Raw genomic sequence first — 24,248 nt, forward strand, 5'->3', positions numbered from 1 at the left:
CCCAGTACTCTCTAAGTAAGGGAGTTTAAGCTTTTGCTTAAACATCACCGTGCTGAATTCTCACAACAGCTCCACGTGATGGCCCTACTGTGAGTGCATTTCATGGAAGGGGGAGCTGAATTCAGAGAAGTGAAGCAATTTAGCCAAAAACACACAGCAGAATCTTGAGATGGGCCTTCCATGTAGACTCCCAGGCTGCAAAGCCCAGAGTCTTGGTTATGTGTGTGTAGGCGTGTGTCTGTGTGCATGTAAATATGTGCATGTGTGTGTTGTTTTACTCTGTGTCTGAGTGCGCGTGTGTGCACTTGGGAAGGGCCTCAGTCTTCAGTTGCTTTACTGTTGAAACCTCTTTGCAAGTCTCTCCCAGCCACACTTGGGTTGGTCTCCTCTGAGGGGTTTTGTCCCAACAGAAGCATCCAGATACAGAGCGCAGCGTGTTATTTGCGGGGTCTAGGTGAAGCTTGCATCTCTTTTGACTAGGTGTGTCAACTGACTCCTGTTTGCAGATGGGCACTGGGATTCAAAGGCCAGTGCAAGAGAGAGCTATGCCCTCAACACACAGATGAAAACTGGGGTGTTAGTTGAGTGTGTGGAGTTTGCCATGGGTAACCGCAACCCCAGAAGGTTCCATTTTACAACTAAAGGCAGACTCTTAGCCAGAGAGGTAGGGTAAGCGGTCAGCAGTTTGGGGCTCTAGGAGTTACACTACCTTTTAGGCTGGCTGGCTATGCTAAGGGGTGGGGAACTGATGACCAGGAGCTAATAGACTAAATCCTCCTAGAGCCTCTATGTTGAACATAATGTCCCTGAGAAACAGCCCTGGGATAGGGAAAAGGAGGAAATGGCCCCCGTCCCTTGCTCTGAGCTCCATGTTTGAGGGCATCTATTTCAGCAACCGAGATGAGACCCAGCGACGTGATCCTAAGACAACCCCAGAGTCAGCCAGCCTCTTCTCAGTGCCACTTTCTCAGCCAGTGCCACAACTGTGACCCTGGTCAGGCCTGAGGCATAGACCTCAAGGCAACCCTTGGTGAGATTTCAGGCTGATAGATCCCAAAGAAGCTCTCACTCATCATGTGAGAGGGAAATGGGGATGTGTTGGTCTCTTTCTGGCTTATGCAATTTCTCTTTCCTCCCAAGATCATGAGTAGTCCAGGCTCCTGCCACCCAAAGGAGAGTCTGACACAAGGTCAGTGTGTCTTTTAAGACTCCATCTCCATTCCCAGTTCCAATCTATATTACCAAGACAATCTACCCTTACTGGCTCATCCTAAGTCCCTGCTGGACCCATCCAAAAAGGTCATGGGTCCATCCTGGACCACTAGCTATGGCTGTGGCCCGAGGCAAGTGTCTGTGCCTTTCTGTGGTCCTGGAGCACCTCCTGATGCTGCCACCTCCCTAACTGATCACAAGGTGCACCAACTGTTGTGTTGGGCTTTGAACCTTATGTGGATGGAACCATGGTGCATGCGTCTCTTTTCTCACGGCCCTGTAGGGTTCAGTATACGTGTCACTCACTTGACTGTGGGCAAGTTCCTCTTTCACTGCATCTGTACCTTCTCTAACCACTGAAGATGCTCTGGACATTCCTAAACTCAGTGTTACCAGGCTGACCCGCTGGCCAGAGGGTGAACACAGTTCATTCAGGAGAGGCACCCTTCTAGGGACAGACCTCATCCAGAACACTTGCTGACCTCTGTGTTTTCATCTCGGCCTTTCTGGGCACATGGCAAATCCTGGGGCTTGACCTGCATTTCTTTCTCTGCTGCTGAGACACAGTGCTTACAGGCCACTGGGGCCTCATGGGTTTTTGTTGTTGTTTTAAGACAAGGTCTCACCATGTAGCATTGGGGGGCCTGGAACTCTCTATGTAGACCAAACTGATCTTGAACTCCCGGAGACCCATCTGCTTTTGTCTCCCAAGTACTAGGATTAAAGATGTGCCCCACTACGTTGGGGTGTTAGTTTTGTTTTGAGTCAGAGTCCTATTTATCTAGGCCACTAGTAATGCAGCCAAAGATGACCTGTGACTTCTGATTCTCCTGTCTCCACCTCCCAAGTGTTGGGATTACAGGCTTGGACCATCATGTTAGGTTTCATGAGTGCTGAAGATCAAATCCAGGGCTTGGTGCACACTAGGCAAGCATCTCACCAACTGAACCACATCCCCAGCTCCTGGTATCTTTTTGGAAAAATCACTTGTCATAGGAACTCCCATGCTGGGGACACATCAGAAGGTCCAAAGTCAAAGCCAACAGTGCCATGTTTGTGACCATTATAAATGGCATCTATAAGGAAGTCTGGGGACCTCTCTTGGCTGTGGTCATTCAATTATCCTTTGAGTATGAGTACTTGGGTTGCTACGAGCAACCTGGCAGCCAGGACAGACCCTTCATTGGAGCTCTCATGTAGTTATCTTTTTTTTTTTTTTTTTTCCTCTGCCTCCTTAGTACTGGGACTAAAGGCAAGCACTCCCCATGCCCAGCTTCATGTAATTATCTTTTTTTTTTCTTTTGAGACAAGGTTTCTCTGTGTAGTTTTGGAGCCTGTCCTGGAACTCACTCTATGGATCAGGCTGGCCTCGAACGCCTGGCTCTGCCTCCTGAATGCTGGGATTAAAGGCGTGTGCCACCACTGCCCAGCTCATGTAGTTATCTTAATTATTAGGCTGCAGAGATCCTGCTCAAGGTGAGTGGGGGTATCTCTGCTATACCTTTCTGCTCGCTCTAACCTCTCTGTAAAGGGCTCTTCGGGACGCTGGGGAGACAGCTGGGTTGGTAAAGTGCCTGCTGCAGCAGCATGAGGAATGTAGCTTGGATCTCTGGAACTTGCATAAAAAGCCAGGTGTACTTGTATGCATTTGTAATTGCAGCACTGGTGGAGAGACCGACAGAACCTGGCCATGGAACTCCAGGTTTAGCGAGAGACCCTGTCTCAAAAAATAAAGTGGAAAAGCTAAGACATGGCTTAGCAGTTAAGAGCACTTGCTGCTCTTCCAGAGGACCCAAGTTCAGTTCCTGGCACCCAAGTTAGGCAGCTCATAACTGCCTGCAACCCCAGCTCCAGGGGATCGGACACCCTTTTCTGGCTTTCACAAGCACTGACACACACATATATACACATAAATAATAAACAAATAAAACATTTTTTAAAAAGCTTACCTTAAAAAAAAGTGGAGACTAGTTAAGACACCTGATGTTAACCTCCGGTTTCCATAGGCATGGACATAATAATGCATATGGACTTATGCGCATATGTGCACAACACACATAAACACATGCAAAGGGCTCTGTGGTATGTGACATGCAGGGTTGTATCAGAGAAATCAGGAGTGGAGTGGACCGGTGGGATTCAGGTTATGTGAGGCTCTAGGATGAGGTGCAGACCATGGGAGCAGGAGAGAGCCACAGGTATAACAGGGCCCCAGACCTTAGCACAACTGACTCCATGATGGAAGTACCCTTCGGGCCACAAGGCTCAGCACACAGACAGCACCACCTGCCAAAACTAAAATGAAGGCTTAATCCATCAAACCCATAGTTCTGGGAAAGTCTCTAAATGTACTAACCTTGCCTTTTGGCTTCTGTAGTTCTGCTTCTGGCTAACTGTTCTCATTAACTGAAGTATGTCAACCCAGAACGTGGTTTGTGTGCTTAAAAGCTCACCCTGAGAAAGGCTCAGTGCTACACTGGGATCCTGAACAACCCGTGTAGTCTCTGGCTGGCTAATAAAGACTTTCTGTTGGCTAAAATCTGTGTTCTAACAGTCTTCTCTGGTGAACACCACACAGCACAGGGTGAGAGAAATGTTAGCTCTGGAGATACAGAGATATGTTGCTATTCAAACCCAGGAACTTTTTGTTGCTGATGTTGTTTTTTAAAGATTTATTTATTTATTTATTTTGTGTGTATGAGTGTTCTGTCTGTATGTATGCCTGAAAGCCAGAAGAGGGCATCAGATCCCACCACAGATGATGGCTGTGAGTCACCATGTGGTTGCTGGAAATTGTGGTTGCTGGGAATTGAACTCAGGACCTCTGGAAGAGCAGCTAGTGCTCTTAAGTGTTGAGCCATCTCTCCAGCCCCTCCCTCTTGTTTTGTTTTTGGAGACAGGATATCACTATGTGTCTGGTCTGGAACTCACTATGTAGACCTGGCTGGCCTTGAACTCACAGCAGATCCATCTGCCTCTGCTTCCTGAATGCTGGGATTAAAGGCGTGTGACACATCGCCCAGAAGTTGTAGGATTCCTGCTTAGCATGTGTGAATCCCTGGCTTCAGTCTGCAGCGCTGTCAGTCAGTCCTGTCCTCCTCGTCAGGCAGTCCCAGTCTTGTGTGCCCACTGCCCCACCCTCGGGCTCCTCTCACCCATGGACATTGGAACCTAGTCATTCTGGCCGCTTAGCTGGACTGGAAAGCCTCATGAGGATCTGCGTCTAAGTTTCATCCAAGAAGGTTTGTTCCTTCTCTGCCTCTCCCAGGGCAGGCTCCATGTTGCCTCTGCATTTCATTTCCAGGGTACCCTCCTTCCCAACTCTCTTGGTGGCTCCTGGCCTGGGACAGGCAAGCTGGACTTGGCTTTTGACACCAAGACTCTGAGGGGGACAGCTGGCCAGTCACATTACTCACAGCAACCTGCCTCACACTTGGTCCCTCCCTGCTTGTAGACTGTGGCTGGGGTTGAGCACCGGACATAAGTGCCACCATGTCCAGGATGTAGATTCTTGGCATCTGGATGCCTTAGTGTTCCATACTGGGACAGGCAAAAGGGTGTAGCTTTCAGCTCTGCACTTGGACCCTGACTCAGTCTCATGTGGCCTCCAGCAGGAAAAGAACATCCTCATGTTGCCCTGTCCTGTTGGAAAACAGGGACCCTTTGCAATAGCTGAGCCAGGGCCAAGGGTCTAGAGAGGGTTGGCCTCATTGCAGTGTGTGAGCAGACAGCTGGTAGAACGGGCTCTAAATGGAAACAGGCCTGAGCTCTGCATCAGCCTGTACTGGAGCCAGCTACTTGGATCAAGGCGCTCCTTGGCTTTAGGCCAGGACTAGCTTTTGTCATATTGCCATCAGAGTATTCCATGGAACGCAGGCAGATGGGCAGCACACAGGCATGGGGAGGACTAGAAGGGATTTTGCTGGCTCCACTTGAGCCTGGTTATGTCCGGAGCTGCCAACCCTTCTTCCCAGAGCAGAAGCTTGCCGCTGTGGACATGTGGCTGGGATGGCAGACATCCTGATAGGCAGCCCACATCCTATGGGAGCCCCAGTGAGTGGGCAGAGACCTTTCCCATTACTTGGCCTGATTAGTGTTTGTTCCCAATACTTACTTTGACTTCTCTGGTCTAGATTTGGTCTCCTAGGGAACCCCACAAACACGTACTGTTTTCTACATCTTTATACTCTTGCCCATTGGAAGAATGATCTTGGGGTGTAAGGTCTAGGGATGTCACATCTGGAGGTCCTAAAGAAAACTTTGGGATGGCAGCCCAGTCAAGGGCTAAGTTCTAGAGAAAAAAGAGGGTCCTGGGGGTGTTTATCTCCCTTCTCCCTCAAGTCCCAGGGTAAAGGGTATAAAGTATATAGGCCGAGGCTGGAGCTGGGACAGAGTCTGCACAGTGTGGACCTGGGCTTTTATTGTTAGACCAGGGGCATAGCACAGTAGGAGGACAGGAGGACAGAAGGACAGGCACATGGGGATAGGCCAGATGGGTCAGAAGGGTCAGTCCATAGTCCAGGGGAGGCAGAGGCCAGAGTTACCCATCTTGGACTGGTAGACAGTGTTGAACTTTTCATCCAGCTCAGGAGTAAAGTGTTCCCTCCAGTCCCCAACAACACCTGGGGGAGGAAGGACAGAGGGCATGAGTCAGCCAGGGAGATGTCAAGGCTATACCACAAGCCAACCCCTGAGAGACTGGCCAGTTTCTCCAGCCCCACACTCTGAATTACGTCCTGTAGGAGGCATCTGCACCTCCCACCTGATACCTGGGAACATGACTTGATTTGGAAGTAGGTTAAGAAGTGACAAGAGTGGCCTAACCTAGTGACTGGTGTCATCATCGAGTGTGGGAGCAGAGTCTAAAGTGATGCAACCAGGAACTGGGGACACTGGAGCCGTAGGAGTGAAAGAAGCAGGAAGGAAGTGTGGCCCAAGAATACCTTCTTCTGGCCTCCAGAGCTGTGTGAGAACCCCTAGTCTGCATGCTCTGGATGGCAGCCACGGGATGTGGTCATGAGCACCCATGACTGCCCCATCCTGAAACCACATTTAGCTGGGGGCTGGAAGCTAGGCCTGGGTTCACCTACCCTTAAGACCTGTCCTAAGGATACGTCTTGTTGGAGACTTTGAGGAAAGTCCTAATTCTTCTGACTATTCATAAAGGCAAGAGGTCCTGGTGCTCCCAGGGATCTTATCAGGGACAATAGCAAGGTATACTCTTAGTTGCCATGGGGACCCCACAGGCCCCTCCCCTTTTCTACATCCAAGCATCTCTTCAGAATTGGTTGGGCGGGGCCGAACTCAGGCAATGCTAGAACATGTTGCCCATGAGAATGGTGAAGGTCAGTTTCTTTTGGAAGAGTTGGCAGAAATGGAGTTGGGGCACTTTCTGAGAGGTATTCAGAAAGTTGGGTGGCTCTGGGAAGAGAGGTCTGAGACAGAGCTGTAGCCTGGGGCCAAAAGGAAACCTCTGGGAAGGCACTGCCATCAGAGAATGGCATGAGGCAGGGACTGTCCTCAGCTTCACACTAATAGGCCAGGCAAGAAGGTATGGGAGGCAAGTAGACGGGGTAGGCTTGGGGGGCTGTAATCAGATACAAAAAAAGGGAGGTGAAGCATAGTGGTGCACACCTTTAATTCCTGCTCTCAGAAGCATAAGCATAAGGATCTCTGTGGGTTCAAGGCCAGCCTGGTCTACAGAGCAAGCTCCAGGACAGCCAGAACTACAGAGAGACTCTGTCTTAAAAATAAAACAAACAAAAGATGAGGGTTGACTGGTCCCAGGATAGGCCCTGGGCATTTGAATGGAGGCCTACCTTTCCTCAGGAACTTGCCCTGGCTCTGGTCTATGATCTCCTTGGACAAAAGGCTGTAGTTGACCATGTTGCTCTGACTCATGAAGGAGAAGCTGCAGTGTTCCAGTACGACATCCTCCTCTTCTGGTCCCAGGGGGTGCCCCAGGAATTCACTTAACTTCTGGATGGTACGGCGAGGTTCCTGGACCCAGAAAGACCCAGAGGAATGGATATATATTTAAGACATTAAAATAATACAGTAGGGACTAGAGAAATAATTTAATGGTTAAGGAAGAGTACATATTGCTCTTGGGTCTTTTGACCCAAGTTCAGTTTCCAGCACCCACATTGACCAGCTCATAGCTGCCTCTAACTGTAGCTCCAAGGGATCCAATGCAGAAATATCCACATAGACACATACATACACATATTTAGACATAAAAGTAATAAGCTGAGCATAGTGACTCATGTTAATCCCAGCACTTGGCAGGCAGAATCAGGTGGATCTCTGTGAGTTCAAGGCCAGACTGGTCTACAGCATGAGTTCCAAGACAGTCAGAGTTACATAGAGGGACACTGTATTTGTACAGACACTTGTAATTGTACAAGTAATTAAAAGTGTGAACAACCATACTCAATTCAGTATTATCTGTTAAAGGAAGTAGCTGGAAACAGCATAAAATCCAACCACAAAAGGAATTTATTTCAGCTATGTCTATACCACAGAATAAGAACGCATGGGTGGGGGCTAGAGAGATGTTTCAGCAGTAAAGAGCACTTGCTGTTTTTGTGGAGGAACCAGGTTCAATTCCCAGTACTCCACAGTAATTCACAACTGTCTATAACTCCAGTTTTAGGAGATCTGACACCTTCTTCTGACCTCTGAGGACACCAGGCATGTATGTGGTATATAGACACACATGTGTGCAAAATATTTACACACATTAAAAAATAAAATAAATAAATCTAAAGAAAATTTTTAAAAAAGAGAATACATCGGGAGCTGGGTATGGTGGTGCACATTGTCTTTAATCCCTCCATGGGAGAGGCAGAGGCAAGTGGATCTCTGTGAATTCAAGGCTAGCCTGCTACACAGCAAGTTCTAGGTCAGCAAAGACTACACGGAGCAACCCTGCCTCAAAAAACTAACTAACTAACTCACTAACTAACTAACTATATGTACATGAATGTACACACACACACACACACACACACACACACACACACACACACACACACGCACACACACACGCACACGCACACGCACATGGGCACGCATGCTTTGGATGGCAGAGCTGGAGAGGTAGAGTTGTTAAAGCCAATTTTGGAGCCTAGAGGATTGTGGGTGGGTCCCCACCATCAGACTCTGAACTTGTTACGCTGGTGAATTTCGGTTTTGCTTTGATTTCTTTGTGACTGTGCCTCAATTTCTTCCTCTTAGGGTAAGAAAGTATTTAACTTATTTTTGGAATTTATAGGAGCCTGTAGTTGAGAGACTCTGGATATTTTAGAGATGCTTTGAACTTTGAAAGAGATTTTTGGATGTTTTAAAGAGACTGAACTTTTAAAGTGACTTTTTTTTTTTTTTTTCAAGACAGGATTTCTCTGCAAAGCCCTGGCTGTCCTGGAACTCACTCTGTAGACCAGACTGGCCTTGAACTCACAGAGATCCGCCTGCTTGTGCCTTCCAAGTGCTGGGATTAAAGGTGTGTGCCACCACCGCCTGGCTTAAAGTGAATTTTTAAAGACGGTAGGACTTTTAAGATGGAATGTAGATCTACCCACTGGCACCGGGCTCCACAACTCTGCATTTTGATTGGTTGTGGTTTTCTGTAATAGTGTCCAGCTGTCGTAAAGAGAAGTTTCCTTGATGAGGGGTGAAGACTACACTTATCAGTGGGTCTAAGAAGAATACATACAAGTAGCATTATTTGGAGCGAGAAGGTTGTATCTAGGAGTATGTATACATGCAGTGACAATGGAGGAAAAGGCCACGAATCTGAAGAAGAACAAAGGGAGGGCTATATGGGGAGAGGGATTTGAATGGAGGAAAAGGAAGGGAGAAATGTTGTAATTATATTATAATCTAATAAAAGCACAAAAACTTATTCTTCAAAATTTTTTTTTAAAAAGGCCAGATAGTGGTGGTACCTTTAATCCCAGCACTTGGAGGCAGAGGCAGGCAGATCTCTGAGTCTGAGGCCAGCTTAGTCTACAGATTGAGTTCCAGGACAGCCAGGCCTACACAGAGAAACCCTGTCTTGAGAAACAAAACAAACAAACAAATAAATAAATGGAATGTTTTCTATTGTGATATTGCTATTAATATGAGATGTTTTGGATGCATAAGAAAGTAAAGGTTATTGTTTAATAGTGTTGTGTTGGTATGTCAAGTTAGCTAGGGGTCCATTGTCCTTATGGCCTCTGTTAACAGATGCAAACCTCGGCACAGCTGGGAAGAGGAACTCTTGAGGAAATTCCTTCATAAGACTGGCTGCAGGCAAAGCAAAGGAGTCTTTTCTTGATTAATGGTTGATGTGGGAGAGCCCAGCTCACCGTGGGACACACAGAAATTAAAGCCCAGAGAGACACAACAGGGGACTCCAGGATGTCTGGTCTCTGCCCCTGTCAGCTGCTGAGACCAAGTAGTGTCCAACTAGGCCCACACCACCAATTGCAAAGGACTAGAAACAGGGTATAAAAATCTTGAAAACTGAAACCTCAAGTATTAATTTATATCTTTGTGTTTAGGACACGTATTTGGCACTCAGAGATATCATATCTTTAAAGAATTTGATCAAAAACAAAAAGCTTTGAAAATTGAGCTTTACTTTTTGTAGCAAAACTCATTCAGATGGAAAAGCCTGAACCTCTACTGATGTGAATCTATTCATGATGTGAATCTATTCGTCTTTGTTCCTCTTGTTTTAATGTCTTGAGGCCAAACCAACCTCGTCTGCTGGGGGCAAATGTGTACAGTTTCTAAGACCCAACAGATCTTGGATTCCCAAAAATCCCTAAGCACACACAGCGCCAACAGCTGCAGCCAGAGCTGCAGGCTTCTGAAAGGTCAGCCTTGTGGATATAATTTAAAACAGCCTGCAAAGAAGTGGATTTCATCTTGTTATTCTGAGTGAAAATCTTGCTGTTTACACATAATATTGGAACAGCTCAGAGAACTCAAGGTTCTCCAGCATCACGCATCGAATTTGCTGGCTGTGCCAGGGTGGGCTGAGTAATCAGAAGGCCTGTCTGTTCCATTAGAAAGTGCAGGGGCTGAAAGGAGGAGCAAATGAGAGGATGTATTCATGCACCAAAACCGCTTCTCGGAGCTTATCTGAATTTCCGAATGCTGTCAAATATGAATCAAAGATTACTTGGATGAATAAACACAAAAATAACATCAAGAGCCTGAATGTATAACTTAAGGCACATGGGGCGGGGAATCAAAGAGGGGTCAGTTCTCTCCTTCCACCATATGGGTTCCAGGGATCAAGGCAGTCCAACAAAGGCCTTTATCCCGAGTCGTGTGTGTGTGTGTGTGTGTGTGTGTGTGTGTGTGTGTGTGTGTGCAGAGGCAAGAGGAAAATCTCAGGTGCCATTTCTTAGAGAAGTCCATCTTGTTTTTTGAGAAAATGTCTGTCTGTCACTGACTTTCAACTCACCGAGCAGACCAGGCTGGCCAGCCAGCAAGCCGCAGGCATGTGCTTGTCTCTGTCTCTCAGTGTGTTTCATCAAGCTGGCTTTTTGATGTGGGTTCTGGGGATCAGACTCAAGTCCTCATACATGTTCCATGAGCACTTGACTGGCTTAGCTATTTCTCCAGCCCCACAATCTTAAAATTATAAACGTACATTAAAAATTCTTGAAACTCAGGCTGGAGAGATGGCTCCGCCATTAAGAGCACCCACTGCTCTTGCAGAGGACCCGGGTTCAATTCCCAGCAACCTTGTGGTGGCTACAACTATCCATAATACCAGCTCCAGGAGATCCAATGTCCTCTTTTGACTTCCTTGGGCACCAGACACACACAGACATACATGTAGATAAACACTCATACACATAAGATAAAAGAAAAAGAAAAATTGCTTGAATCTCCAACCAACAAGACTCACAATGGTTGTTACTTTAGGAAAGCTGGAGGCAAGAGATGTCTGAACCAGGAGCAGCTAGAGACTCTGAAAGCACCAATATCGTTGGCAGTCCTGTCTTAGGAAAACAAGCTTCACAGAATGTTCTGGAAGAGCTGGGGACACTGGGGCTTTGACTGAGGAGGACTTGGCTTAGGTGGCCTGTTGGATATGTGGAAGGGGTGCCCACCTGATGCAGCTCCTCATAGGTGACAAAAAGCAGATTTAGGTCCTTCTGGAGTCCCAGCCACCCCTTCACATGGTCAAACCAGGAGCCGAAGAAGCCTGAGGAAGGAGGAAACAGAAGAGGAGCTGCAGTCCCAGCTGCACGTGGCTGGGGCCCAGGAGGGGCAGACCTCAGAGGGGCTAGAACAAAGACGCAAAGCTGCCCACCAGCTTCGTGACAAGGAGGAGGCTCTGTGAGCCCCCCCCTTCAGTCCTGGAGACCCACCTGTGCCCTCGAGAAACTCATCCACAAAATCCTCAAAGGAGCTGGGGTTGGGCAGGAAGCCGGCTATTCGGTGAAAGTGATAGAAGGAAACCAGAGCGTCCTTGGGGTTCCGGGCCATGTACACCACCTGGTGGACAGAGTCCTGAATCTCAGCGCTCTGAGGTTCAAGACTTCCCCAGTTGCTGTGACCTCAAGTAGCTGAGCCCTGGACCCCAGCTCCAGGCTAGAAGTGTGGGTGGGAAGAGTTGCACAATGCTGGCCTCCTGGACCCCCCCAAAATGGTAGTGGTGAGTGGACCCCAGGCATGGGCCAGACCTGGTCACTGAGCAGCAGTCGGTAGAGTCCTGCATGGCTAGTGAGTGGGTAGCCCCCGGGGCAGGTTTTGGTTTCTTTATTATTACATAAGATTTTTTATTTTGTAGGGAGCATTGTTATTCATTCTCTCAGGTTGCAGGCAGCTGATGGCCACCATCACCCCACAGGATAAGTAGGCCTTGCCTATCAAAGTTCTACCAATCTCCAGGTCGCCTGGACACTGCCAGGAGGCCTGGCATTGGACTTGTGTCTGTGAGGTCTGCTTGAGTTTCTTCGGCTCCTCCCTACCAAGGTAGGAAGGCATCTCTCTTCCCCAGAGCCAACCACTAGTCAGGATGGATGACTCTGACATTCAATGGATGACACCTGGACAATGAACCTGCCTGACCTACCCTCCTCCTCCCTCTGGCTTGGCTACACTGCTGGCCCGGTAGAGGCTTCCTGCAGTATAGACCCTGAGTCAACTCCAGACTAGGTCTGATCCTGCTGTGGTTTCTACCCTCCCACTCACCATGTTCTTCACCCCAAGACTTGAAGGCGAAGCCAAGTCCTTTGGACCCCCAAAGCCTGACTCCATCTTGGCTCTTGTGAAATGCTGAGGAGCGCGAAGGCACCTGTTTCCTACCTTGGCTTTGGACTTCATCAGAGCTGGTGCCAGGGCTTTGGCATGCAGGTGGGAGGTGAGCAGCCGAGGCCAGGAGCTGTTGAGCTTGGGAAGGAGGCTGCTGAAGGAGGTCTGCTCTATCCAAGGCATGCGGGCCCAGTTGGGGAGGTGGTGGATAGGCCACAAATGGCCCCCACAGAAGATCAGACTCAGTACCTGCTGCATCCATGTGGTTCCTGTAGGACAAGGGGTAGGAGTCGGGGTGGGGCAGGTGATGGGGGTGGCTACTTCTACCTAAGATATTCCACACTTTCTCTCCCCCCCCCAGAGTAAAAGATCAGTTAGGTGCATTTTGTTTTTGTTTTTCTGAGACAGGGTTTCTCTGTGTAGCTTTGTGCCGTACCTGGATCTCACTCAGTAGACCAGGCTGGCCTCGAACTCACAGAGATCCGCCTGGCTCTGCTTCCCAAGTGCTGCGATTAAAGGAGTGTGCCACCACCGCCGGGCAATTAGGTGCATTATTAATAGCGGAAACAGGATGGTGAGGCTTCTGAAGCTAGCCTAGTCCTCTACTCTCACTGTTCTACCTTCCACAGAACACAGACCCCCAAACCTGGCCAGCGGACTGCTCTGCCACTCTAGGACATGTTCCTTATTGCTATTTGAGACTTTAATCAATATGTTATTTGTTTTTTGAGACAGAGTATCTCTACATAGCCCTAGCTGTCCTGGTACTCACCATGTAGACCAGGCTGGCTTTGAACTCACAGAGATCCACCTCTGCCTCCTGAGTGCTGGGATTAAAGGCGTGTGCCTTCAGTATAGCTTTTATCATCTGTATTTCTGCTAATATTCTGTACATGAACACTTAGGAGTTTTCTAGTCCCTCTCCTCAGCCACACTCATAACTTCAATTTAGGGGTTTTCTAAAGAGCTTTGGCTTTCTTCCCCTCTGTCTTCTCCCTTTCTCGGGGCCCTACGGGTGGAATCCAGTACTATGTGTAAGTTAAGCAAGTACTCTACCACTGCAAACTCCCGCCCCTTCCTCTTTACTTGGTAAGCTTTCACCACAGAATCGCCTGCTTGTGGCAATGTAGGCTTTTTCTAGCATGCACCTAAAATCTCTTCCACGCATCCCTCTTTTTTTTTTTTTTTTTTTTTTTTTAGCTGTTTGTTATATATAGTAGAACCCTAGTTTTTAGTATCAGTTCTACCTTACAGCCCTAGCCTGTGACTAAAAAGCACACTGGGGGTTGGGTCTAGGCTCGATGGTAGGTCACTTGCCTAGCATCGTGAAGCCCTGGGCTTTGGTCCTTGTTCCATGGGAACAAAAAAGGAAAGAAAGAGAAAAGAAAAAAGTATGCTTTGGAAAAAGATCAGAGTCCTGGAACTGGAGAGACGGCCCAGTAGTTACGAGCACTGGCTGCTCTTCCAGAGAATGTGGATTTGATTCCCAGAACCCATGGAAGCTCTCAACTGTTTGTAACTCCAGTTCTCTGGGGGTGCGATAACCTCTTCTGGCCTCTGCAGGCACCAGGCATGCATCACAAGGTAAACTGCAGACAAAGCACCCACATACATAAAAAATCATAAATAAAACTTTTTTAATAATAATAATAATAATAATAATAATAATAATAATAATAAGAAGAAGAAGAAGAAGAAGAAGAAAATCCCTTGTCCTCATACACCCCACAGTAGCAACTTAGTGGTAAAACAGCAGAGAAAACTCTACTATAGCAGTGACAGAGACCAACAGGAAGGAATGTGTAAAAGCTATGTGGGAAGAGTGTTCCCGCCTCTGTGAAGATGTGGGGGTGGCCCGGGCAGATGGAGAATCCTCTGTCCTTAGACAGGATGTCTTGACAAAATAAACAGACCAGTTCTTCCATGTTAATCTGCAAATCAAACACAATTCCAATAAAAATACCCTCAGGTTTCTACAGAGTTAGACAAATTGGTGCGGGAATTACGCTGAAGAGAAACACATGGCACCCAGGCCTCAGAAGGCAAGTGATGCTCGGTGGGGAACAGCAGTGGCTTCTGCAGGAAGCCCGGTGATCGACACCGTGTGGTCAGTAAAGGAAAGTTCAGAGCTTTGGTCCAGTTCATCGCCTCCGGGTCAACAGAGTCGTTATTTGGCAAAACACAACACGAGATCTGTACTTCACACCACCCAGGAATAAGCCAAGTGTGGACATTGCAAACAAATGGGCAAATTGCTGTTTTGTTGTTGTTGTTGTTGTTTGTTTGGAGACAGGGTCTCATTATGTAGCTCTAGCTGTTCTGGAACTCACTATGTAGACCAGGCTGGCCTCAGACTCACAACTACCCACGTGCACCATCACACCCAGTGGTAAATTCCTTTATGGCGTTCGTACAGTGACTGTTTCTAAGTACAACACAAAATGCTATTGACCCAACTCAAGCTCAGGGGCAAGCAAGTGTAAGTCTAACAATACTTGGCTAGCCAGCACTACAGTTTGAATCCAGAATGTCTCTGAAAGGTCTATGTGTTAGAAGGAGGAGGGGAGACTGACCAGACGGGGGCCTGTGGGAAGTCTTTGGGTCATGGGGGGGTGCTTTCTAAGATAGTACTACCCCAGTTTCTTCTCTTCTTCTTTCTTTTGAGATAAGGTGATTCTCCTGCCTCCACACCTGAGTGTGGTGCTGGGATTACAGACATGTGCTGCCATGCCTGTGTTATTTGGTGCTGGACTCCAAACCCTGAACCTTGCCCATGCAACTTACCCGTATCCCTAGGATCTTCCTCTTATTTTTTTCTTGGATGGATTCCAGGGCCTTGTGCATGCTATATAAGTGCCATGTCATTAGACCGCCCCCTTCGTCCCTGCCTCTTCCTCCTTTTCACATCTCAGCCATAGAAAGAGTGAATTTGCTGTGCCAAGTCCTCTCTACCGTGATGTGCCACAAGACCAAAGCAATGGTACCCATGGGTCATGGATTGGGATCCTCAAAACTGTGAGCCAACGTAAGCTCTCTTTATAATCTGATTCTTGTGGGTGTTTTTCAGAGTAAGGGGAAGCTGACTCACACTCATCAACTGCTAGCTGGTCAGTGCAGAGGGATGAATTAGAAAGTCCCGACTGATGGCAGTGGTGGCGGCGCACGCCTTTCATCCAAGCACTTGGGAGGCAGAGACAGGAGGATCTCCATGAGGCTAGTCTGGTCTACAAAGCAAGTTCCAGGCCAGCCAGGGATACATAGTGAGATCCACCCCCCAAAAAAAAGAAGGAAGAGGAGGAGGAGGGAAAGAAAAGAAACAGTTTCAGTGTCCTCACAAGACACATTGTCACTGCAGTATAAAGCAGAAATGCTACAGTAGTGATGTCACAGTGTGGATTATCAACAAAGTGGGGCAACTGTAACAACACTCTGAACAGAGGTTGTGGGAACACATTCTCCCAGCCTTACCTTTTGTCTTTTATAAACTTCATTATAAAAATGCCTTAGGCTGGGGCATGGTGGCCATGCCTTTAATCCTAGCAGAGGCAGTGGATATCTTTGAGTTCTAGGCCAGCCTGGTCTACATAGTGAGTTCCAGGATAGCCATGGCTACACAGGAGACTCTGTTTCAAACTAAATAAACAAACAATCAAACTTTAAATAAATGAAAACATCATACACCAAGATTAATGACAACATGCTACCATCAACCATTTCTTTTCATTTTTTGGCGGGCGAGGTTTGGGGTTTGTCTGTGTAACAGCCCTGGCTGTCCTGGAACTCACTCTGTAGACCAGGCTGGCCTGGAACTCAGAGATTCGCCTGCCTCTGTCTTCCAAGTGCTGGGATTGAAGGCGTGTGCCACCATGCCCGGTCATCAACCACTTCTTCCACCTATGATTTAGAGCCTTTTTTCTCTGTGTGTCTCACCTGGCTGCAGGCTGGGGACCGCTGCTTGCCCTCCAGGCCCACAAGGGCTGCTCTATCCCTTTGTTCTGGGAGCAGTGGCTGGGGCAGGAAAAGTTCAGGGGTCACAGGCTGTCCTGACACTATCTCCAGGGGACACTCACAGCCAAGTCCAGAACCTACAAAGCTTTAATGCTTTTTCCATGTTGCCTGAAGGCTGATTTCATCTGTGGTAACAGCAAAACTAGCTTGAGTTTCGTCTACCTTCCTCACAATTTCACAGATTGGTTTTTTTTTTTTTTTTTTTTTTTTCCCATAGACCTTGGCAACCTGAGATGGTTTTGTCTTTTCCTTATTAAGTTGAAACTTGTAGGTTCTCAGGAAAGGAAGCACTTTGTTCGCGCTGGGCAGCATCATTGCTCGGGGGCTTTGGGGACTGAGGGCAGCTGGAACACAAGCCTTGGATGCGGTGGCCGTGGACTTGATAACGGGGAGCTTTGCTAAGAGATTAACGCGAGCAGTTCTGTATGCAGAATAGGTACACTGGACCATTCACACTCTAGGTTGGAAAAGGCACACAGTGTGAGGTTTTCATCACACAATTTAAGACAGTAGTTAGTGACTTCTAGAACTTTCCCTTTAATCTTTTTAGACCACTACTGAGTGTGAATAACTGAGATCACAAATAAGGGGGAAATGACCTGGCTATATTAAGGAGATAGGAGACATGGACATAAAAGATGTCACTGAAGGGTTCTGGAATCATATAGAAACTGAGCAGGAGTGGCTTCCCAAGAAGGGTGGGGCCTTCCACCTTCCTGTCTTATGGCACTTTTGAGTCATCGATCGTCGCTTTTATGAAGACAGGCAGAGCTATGCAGCTGGCTCTGTGCCCTCTGGAGCAGGAAGGTAGAGTGTTCCTGAGGGCTAGGTGTTGTCCCAATCTGCAGAGCCAGTCGGCCTCCGCGAGTCTGAGGTGGAGGGACACAAGTGGCAGCTATGTGGTAAGAAGCAGACACAAAAGCAGGTTTTCTGAGAAGGGAGAGAGAGAGACACAGGGCTCCCTGTGCTCTGGTGAAGCAAAACCTGGCTTTGAATGTCCCCTGGGTAACCTGCTCAGGCCTCCATTTACACATCATGCCAGCTGGTGAGTGACTGGCACCTGCATGGTGCTAAGTATGGCATGATCAGGATGTGATCCTGGATCTGCAGTGGTCACGCATCTTCCCGGACCCCCTGGTACGGCTGCTGTAACAGATGACCACCAACTTGGCTGGTGAGATGGTTCAGTGGCTAAAGAGGCTTGCCACCCAGCCCAATAAACTCCCCTGGGAACTACATGATGGAAAGAGAAAGCTGTCACCTGACCTCCATACATGCACTGTGCCACACACACACACACACACACACACACAAACAAATACATAAACTTAACAAATAACCAGCACACCAGTGGCTTTCAACACCACAGCTCATACTGTACTTCTGAGTGCAAGCAGAGCTGGCAGCTGAGGTGGTGTTTCCTTGTGACCTTTCCTTTTCCAGCTTCTTGGGGCCACCGTGTTCCTTCCAAGTGTCTCATCCCACGTCAGAAGCAACACTGCAGCGTGTTCGCATCCCCCGTCTGACCCTGTGACCCTGCTTCTGTCATCACGCCTCCCTTCAAGGCTCTGAGCTTTATGGCCCGCTCTAGAGGGACCCTGTGATGACTCTGGACTCCGTGACCCACGATGATCTCCATCTAAAGGTCCCCAGCCTAATCATTACTGCAAAATCCCTTCGGCCACATGAAGTCACACACTGGAGGATCAGATCGTGAGCATGTTGGGGCTGTTACCAGTGGGTGACAGGCAGGGAGGGAAGGCATAGGTCTGTCAGGAAAGCATCAGATGCAGGAATGTGAGGGCAGGGCAAAGAGGAAGAGGCGCCACTGAGGAAGCAGAGGACAGAGCTGACCTGAGAACACCTGACTCTTACATGTCAACTTCTTCCTTGGTTGGACTGCGTCTTAGCCTACCTCCATCACTACTGCTGAGTACAGGAGGGCCCCGGGTCGAGATGGACACCCACTGCATGGATGGCTTGGTGCCTCCTTGGTGTGTATGATGCCACAGTGACTCCACCAGGCAAGGCAGAGCAGTGAGATGAGGTAGAAAGAGGGCAAACTGTCCCCCCGAAGTGCAGAAGCCTTCCCGGGAGGGATGGCCACTGAACGGTCAGAAGGGTGGTCAGACAGAAGTCTTGTAAGCAGAGCTTGGGGGATGGGACTATCACCTGACTCCAGGTGGTTTCCTATGCATATCTGGGGTCCCAGCTACGAGCTCTCTGAGGGAACCATGGCATCTAATAACTACCACTTTCTTGTTTGATTTTAGAGCCAAGAGCTCTCTGTGTAGCTCGGGCTGGTATGTAGACCAGGCTGGCCTCAAACTCATAGAGATCTTCCATCCTCTGCCTCCAGAATTCTGGGATTAAAGGGTGTGCCACCACACTTGGCTCACTATCACTTTCTTACTGAATGTTCCAAAACATTCTAGCTTTGGTGATGGTCTTTCCCGAAATCCTACCTGGACTTCTCTGTTAAGAATGTAACCAGGTCCTCACCTACAACAACTGAACACTCCACCGGGGTGTGCCACAGTCCATCTCTCTACTTTAGACATTTGAAAGCTTTGGCCATGAACAAAGAGGAGGGTGCTCTAGGAGCTGTGCAGGGTCTTTCCCCCCAAACAATCACCCTTTCCGGGAGTCCCCTTCAGAGATATCAAATCCTAGGGCCCTAGATGGCAATGGGAGGTCACAGGGCCCCCTCTTAGCTTCTCTAGTTTCCAGGATGGGGCGGAGGATCACCACCTTTTTTAAGTCTAAGCAAATACAAGCCAGAAAAGGCTCTTCAGAGCAGGGTGGGCCCTTTCCTCCCACCCTGCCTGTAGATCACGGACTGGTAACAAGAGTCAGCAGTGTATCTTACTAACTGCAGGCCAGGCCCTCCTCCGTCTGGGTCTGCTCCCACAGTTACTGAGGGATGATCCTTCCCCACCCCTGCCCGCATGCAGGGACACTGACTCCCTGGATCCAGGACCCAGGACTTAGAGGGCCCATAGCCCTGCTGCCTATCCTGAAGGAGGACAGAAAGAGAGAGCTGCAGGCACAGCCTAACGGATCCCAGCCCACCCACTGCATTCCTTCTGGTGGGAAGTCTAGACCATAGACCAGGCCCCTGGGTAGATGTGGTGAGGTGTAAAGGGAGGGAGGGGGGCGGGAAGGCTCTGATCGGGGAGAGGGGGAGGGGAGCAGGGAGCAGGGGGAGGGGAGCAGGGAGCAGGGGGAGGGAAGGGGGGAGGGGAGCAGGGGGTGGGGGAGGGGAGCAGGGAGCAGGGGGAGGGAAGCAGGGGGCGGGGGAGGGGAGCAGGGAGCAGGGGGAGGGAAGGGGGGAAGGGAGCAGGGAGGGGGGGAGGGGAGCAGGGAGCAGGGGGAGGGAAGGGGGGAGGGGAGCAGGGGGAGGGAAGGGGGAGGGGGGAGGGGAGCAGGGGGCCGGGGAGGGGAGCAGAGAGCAGGGTGGCTGGGAAGCAGGACAGTTATGTGGGGTGGAGGTGAAGTAGCTTTGGTGTAAGAGGAAGAGGAGTCAGGAATGTGGAGTGTAGGAGGGGCACCTGGCCCTATCTGCTGAACCATTTGCTCATCTAGGTCACTGACAGCCCAGGTGGCCCTGGTGGCCAAGTCACACGAGGCAGATCTTACTCTTTTTTTTGTTTTTTTGAGACAGGGTTTTTCTGTGTTGTTTTGGTGCCTGTCCTGGATCTCGCTCTGTAGAGCAGGCTGGCCTCGAACTCACGGAGATCCACTTGGCTCTGTCTCCGGAGTGCTGGGATTAAAATGCTCCACCACTGCACGGCCAGATCTCCCTCTTAATGGGCATTGTGGCCCCAAGAGACAAAGGCAAACTCTACCCCTGATTGGGGTCCTCACCCTGGGTGCCTATCCTTATGGATTCAAGATGGCGAGGATGGCCAGGAAGGGTCCTGCAGAACCAGGCCAGCACCCCCACCACCACCACACTGGAGGAAGGGGAAGCAGGCAGTGCTCTGGGATTAGAGGGTTCCTGTCCCCACAGAAACACACTTCAGTGGGATGACATACACCATTCACCTGAGCAGAGCTCAGGGCAAGGCAAATCCTGTCCCCAAAAGACACGTGCCTAAGAGCATCCCAGATGGAGCCAGATTATCAGCACACACCCCACATCACCGCCAGCATTCTTCCCACAGGCTCAGAAACATGTTCACGCAAGTGTAGTGAGATTAGAGACGTTCGTGGGAACCTGACCAAGGTATGTGGGAGGCTGCTGGTGCCCAGGGTAAGGACGCCCTACAGCTTCCGAGGCTACTAGGTAGAAGGGTGACTGGCCAAGGAGGCTATGGGGGCTTCTAGAGCTGGTAGATTACGGTCTGGTATGAACTCAGGCCAGAGAGGCGGCCCTACAGCTCACACCAGAATCAGAGGTGACAGGGAGAAGTCCCAGGGGTCTGCTCCACAGTGCCAAGAAAGGGAATGAGGCCCTGTGGATGGAAGGGAACACTGACGTCCCTGGGTCGCTCAGGCTCCTTGTCCCAGTCCCAGCCTCTCACCTGACTTGGGGAACGTCACCAAGAGGACATCTGTGTCCTGGAACTGGAAAGCACAAGCTGCCTTCAGGGACTCCAGGGTGTGCATGAACCCTGGGAAGCGGACGCCTTCGAAGATTTCGGTGGTGTTCATGCGTTCATTCATGCTGGTGCTGTCGGGAGTGGGGCTGTCGGTGAGGCGGTCTGTTACCCAGGGCCCAAGCTCTTCCCAGCAGGTGCAAGCCCGTCTGCCATTCCATCATGAAATGTTGAGACGGGGCCACACCAGGTGGCTGCTGGTTTTGTTCCTAGGCATCTTTGCAGGACCATCCCAGAACCTTGGTCAGACTTGCCTGCCATCTGGGCCAAGGCAGGCCTCATCTTCTCTGGGTATACAGATCTCTGGGCTTCGGCTTTGGGCTGGCAATGGCGTTTGTCTGGCCTTGCGACTGCAGCCCACTGCTTGGCAGAATTCTGCCTCAGCCACTAGTTCTTGACCACTTGTATGCGGGGCTGCACCTCGGCAGCAGACTTGTGTGGTTGTGACCTACTGTGAGCATCCTTGTGGACTTGAGAGCTGCTTGCTTGCCTCTCTCCCAGAAAGCCCAAGCAGTGATGGGAACTGTGCCCAGAAGCCCCATCTATCAGAGAGACAGTTTCTTCCCACACCCTCCCTTCAGTCTTCACACGCGGCTGCCCTGCCTGGGCTGTTTCTGCTGAATCCTGGAGCAGCCTCTGACATTAGCCCCACCCCCGTGTCCCCCGGGATCCCCACTCACCACAAAGTCCTTCTCTGTGAGCTGTGCCTCGCTGTCTGCATGCAGCCCAGCCCTAGAAAACGTGGCTCAGGCTCTACTTGGGCAGCTCCAAAGAGGCTCCACCCTAGGGTTGCAGGGCCCTGGGGCAGATGACTGCGGGGTGCCCCGCCCCCAACCAGACCCATTTAGGGGAGGGGCTGGAAGAGCGCCCCCATAGGCAAGCAACAAGTGGATAATCTTCAAGACAGAAGCCAGTTTTGAGCAGACTAAGGTACAATTTAACAGTGACTGGGTATGACACACTTTTCCCCGTTTCAGAAATGTTCCCCTGTGGAGGCCCTGGCCAGGACGGCCCCAGAGGAGGAGGGCAGCATCCCTTTCTCTGTGTCCTGACAACACAAGAAGGCAGCTTTCTCTGCCACCCTAGAAACCATGCCGCTTATATGATTTTGACACTTGTGGTAAGTAGTAATACAGTACAAAGCAATCAGGGCTTGAACAAAGTAGGTCCAGGAAGACTCCCAACTCCCGCCACTGTCAAGCAGCAGCCTCTGCCTCCCTGACCTCACAGTCTCGTTAGCCAGCTGCCAAGAAGCACAAAACCATCTTACTGCCTACAATGCTACTTGCAACAACCAGTGTCCTGGAGATTTCATACAACAGAATAAAACTTCCTCCATTTGCTTAGGATACTTGGTTTTTGTTTTGTTTTGACCCATTAGGAGGCAGGGGAGCACCTGGGCTCCATCCTCTCTGTCTCCCAGGTGGCAAGTGAGTCACTCCCCACACAAACCCATGAAGCACACACTGACCTGGCATCCCCTGTCCTTACCTGTCCTTTAAAGGGTAGCTCCAACCCCTGGTCCCTCTTTTCAGATTTTCCCAGGGAGAAGTCAGCTCCTCACTATCTCAGACCCAGACAGACAACAGTCAAGTTCTCCAAAGGTTCAGCTAAACAACTGATGTCACTAATTCACACGTCATATGATTACCACATGCACAACTGGAACAGACTTCCTGAAAATTCCCTTTGGTCCTCTCAGCAGAAACCTGTGTCCTTCCCAGATAACGGTTGCACAGGCCTATCACCATCCCTCATATTATTTGTTCTTGAACATCACATGAATGGGCTACTGCGTGAGCACCTTTTGTGTCTGGGTTTGTTCCCTCTACATGTTGTTTATAACTTTCATCCATGCCATTGTGTGTACAGAGAGTTCCTCTACATGGTTGTGCTGTGTTCCATTGTAGAGATATTTGTTCACCCATTCACCGTGTGTTGATGGACATCAGGGCTGTTTCCAGCTCTGTTGAGATAGAATTCATATAGTGGGCTGGGGATGTAATTCGGTTGGAAGAGTGCTTGCCTAGCATTCATGAACCCTAGATTCAGTCTCTGGCATTGTACATGCATGGTGATACATACTTATAATCCCAGCATTCAGAAGGTAGAAAAGAATAAAGAAGTCAAGGTCATCAGCTATATAGTGAATTTGAGGTCAGCATGGGCTACATGAGACCCTGTCTCAAAAGGAGTGGAGAATTAGAGAGATGAGTCAGCAGTTAACAGCACTTCGTACTCTTGAAGCGGACCTGGATTCAGGTATTCGGTTTCTAGCACCCACATGGTGGCTCACAACTATCTGTCACTACAGTTCCAGGGGTTTTGATGGTTAGGACATTCTTCTGGCCATCAACGGTACTTGCACCCACATGGTACAAATACATAGATTCAGGTAAAACATTCACACACATAAATTAAAAATAAATTTAAAAGATTTTTTTAAAGATGTAATCCATATAACTTTCATTATGGAATGAATATTTGTATTGCACCCCCAAATTTGTATGCTGAAATCCTAATCCCCAATATGATGGTACCAGGAGGTGGGCCTTTGGGAGGAAGTAAAGATAAAGCCTTCTTGTGTTACCTGTGAATGGCATTTGTGTATTTATTTGCTTGTTTGTCTATTCTCTATCTTTATTTAGTTATTTTGAGACAGGGTCTCCCTATGTAGCTCCAAAACTCACTCCTCCTATTTAGCCCAGGAAGTGCTAGGATTACAGGTGTGCACAATCAAGTCAGATGTTAGTGCCCTCTTAAGACACACAAGACCTGCTGTTCCCCATGAGGACAATACAATGGGAAGTGGTCACTTGTAAGCCAAGAAGTGTCTTCTAGATCTTCTAGATCACCAAGATCTTGGTGTTCTCAGTCTTTAGAACTGTAAACAACAGTTGGGTGTGATGTAACAAGCCTGTGGTCTTAGCACACAGGAGACGAGGCAGGAGGGTCAAAAGTTCAAGATCATCCTCAAAGGAAATTTGAGGCCAGCCTGGGCTACAAAAGACCATGTGTCAAAATAGGGGCTAGAGAGATGACTTAGCTGTCAAGAGCACTTGTTCTTGGAGAGGACCAAGGTTTTAACTCACAGCACTACATGGTGGCTCACAACAATATGTAACTCCAGTTCTGGGGTATCTGATACCCTCTTTTGGCATC

At 49.1% G+C, this 24,248-nt stretch overlaps 1 protein-coding gene across 4 annotated transcripts; it reads right to left on the reverse strand.

Annotated features, from left to right (window-relative positions):
* Positions 1-5,596: 5,596 nt before the first annotated feature.
* LOC102904157 (sulfotransferase 2B1-like) lies at positions 5,597-22,666 on the reverse strand. Of its 4 annotated transcripts, none has more exons than XM_076572249.1 (7): positions 22,578-22,666; positions 21,012-21,160; positions 12,532-12,746; positions 11,592-11,718; positions 11,331-11,425; positions 7,032-7,212; positions 5,597-5,834 (listed from the first exon to the last, which is right to left on the reverse strand). In XM_076572249.1, exons 2-7 carry the CDS (start codon positions 21,151-21,153, stop codon positions 5,719-5,721), a joined length of 876 nt encoding a protein of 291 aa, XP_076428364.1. In that variant the 5' UTR covers positions 21,154-21,160; positions 22,578-22,666; the 3' UTR covers positions 5,597-5,718. The 4 variants fall into 4 exon arrangements, with proteins under 4 accessions (XP_076428364.1, XP_006987468.4, XP_015861438.3 ...); XM_006987406.4 differs by lacking the exon at positions 22,578-22,666 and adding an exon at positions 21,767-21,887; XM_016005952.3 differs by lacking the exon at positions 22,578-22,666 and adding an exon at positions 21,767-21,882 and having other exon boundaries at positions 21,012-21,175.
* Positions 22,667-24,248: the final 1,582 nt, after the last annotated feature.

The sequence above is a fragment of the Peromyscus maniculatus genome, chromosome 5, assembly GCF_049852395.1.
Source record: "Peromyscus maniculatus bairdii isolate BWxNUB_F1_BW_parent chromosome 5, HU_Pman_BW_mat_3.1, whole genome shotgun sequence".
Lineage (NCBI taxonomy): Eukaryota > Metazoa > Chordata > Mammalia > Rodentia > Cricetidae > Peromyscus > Peromyscus maniculatus.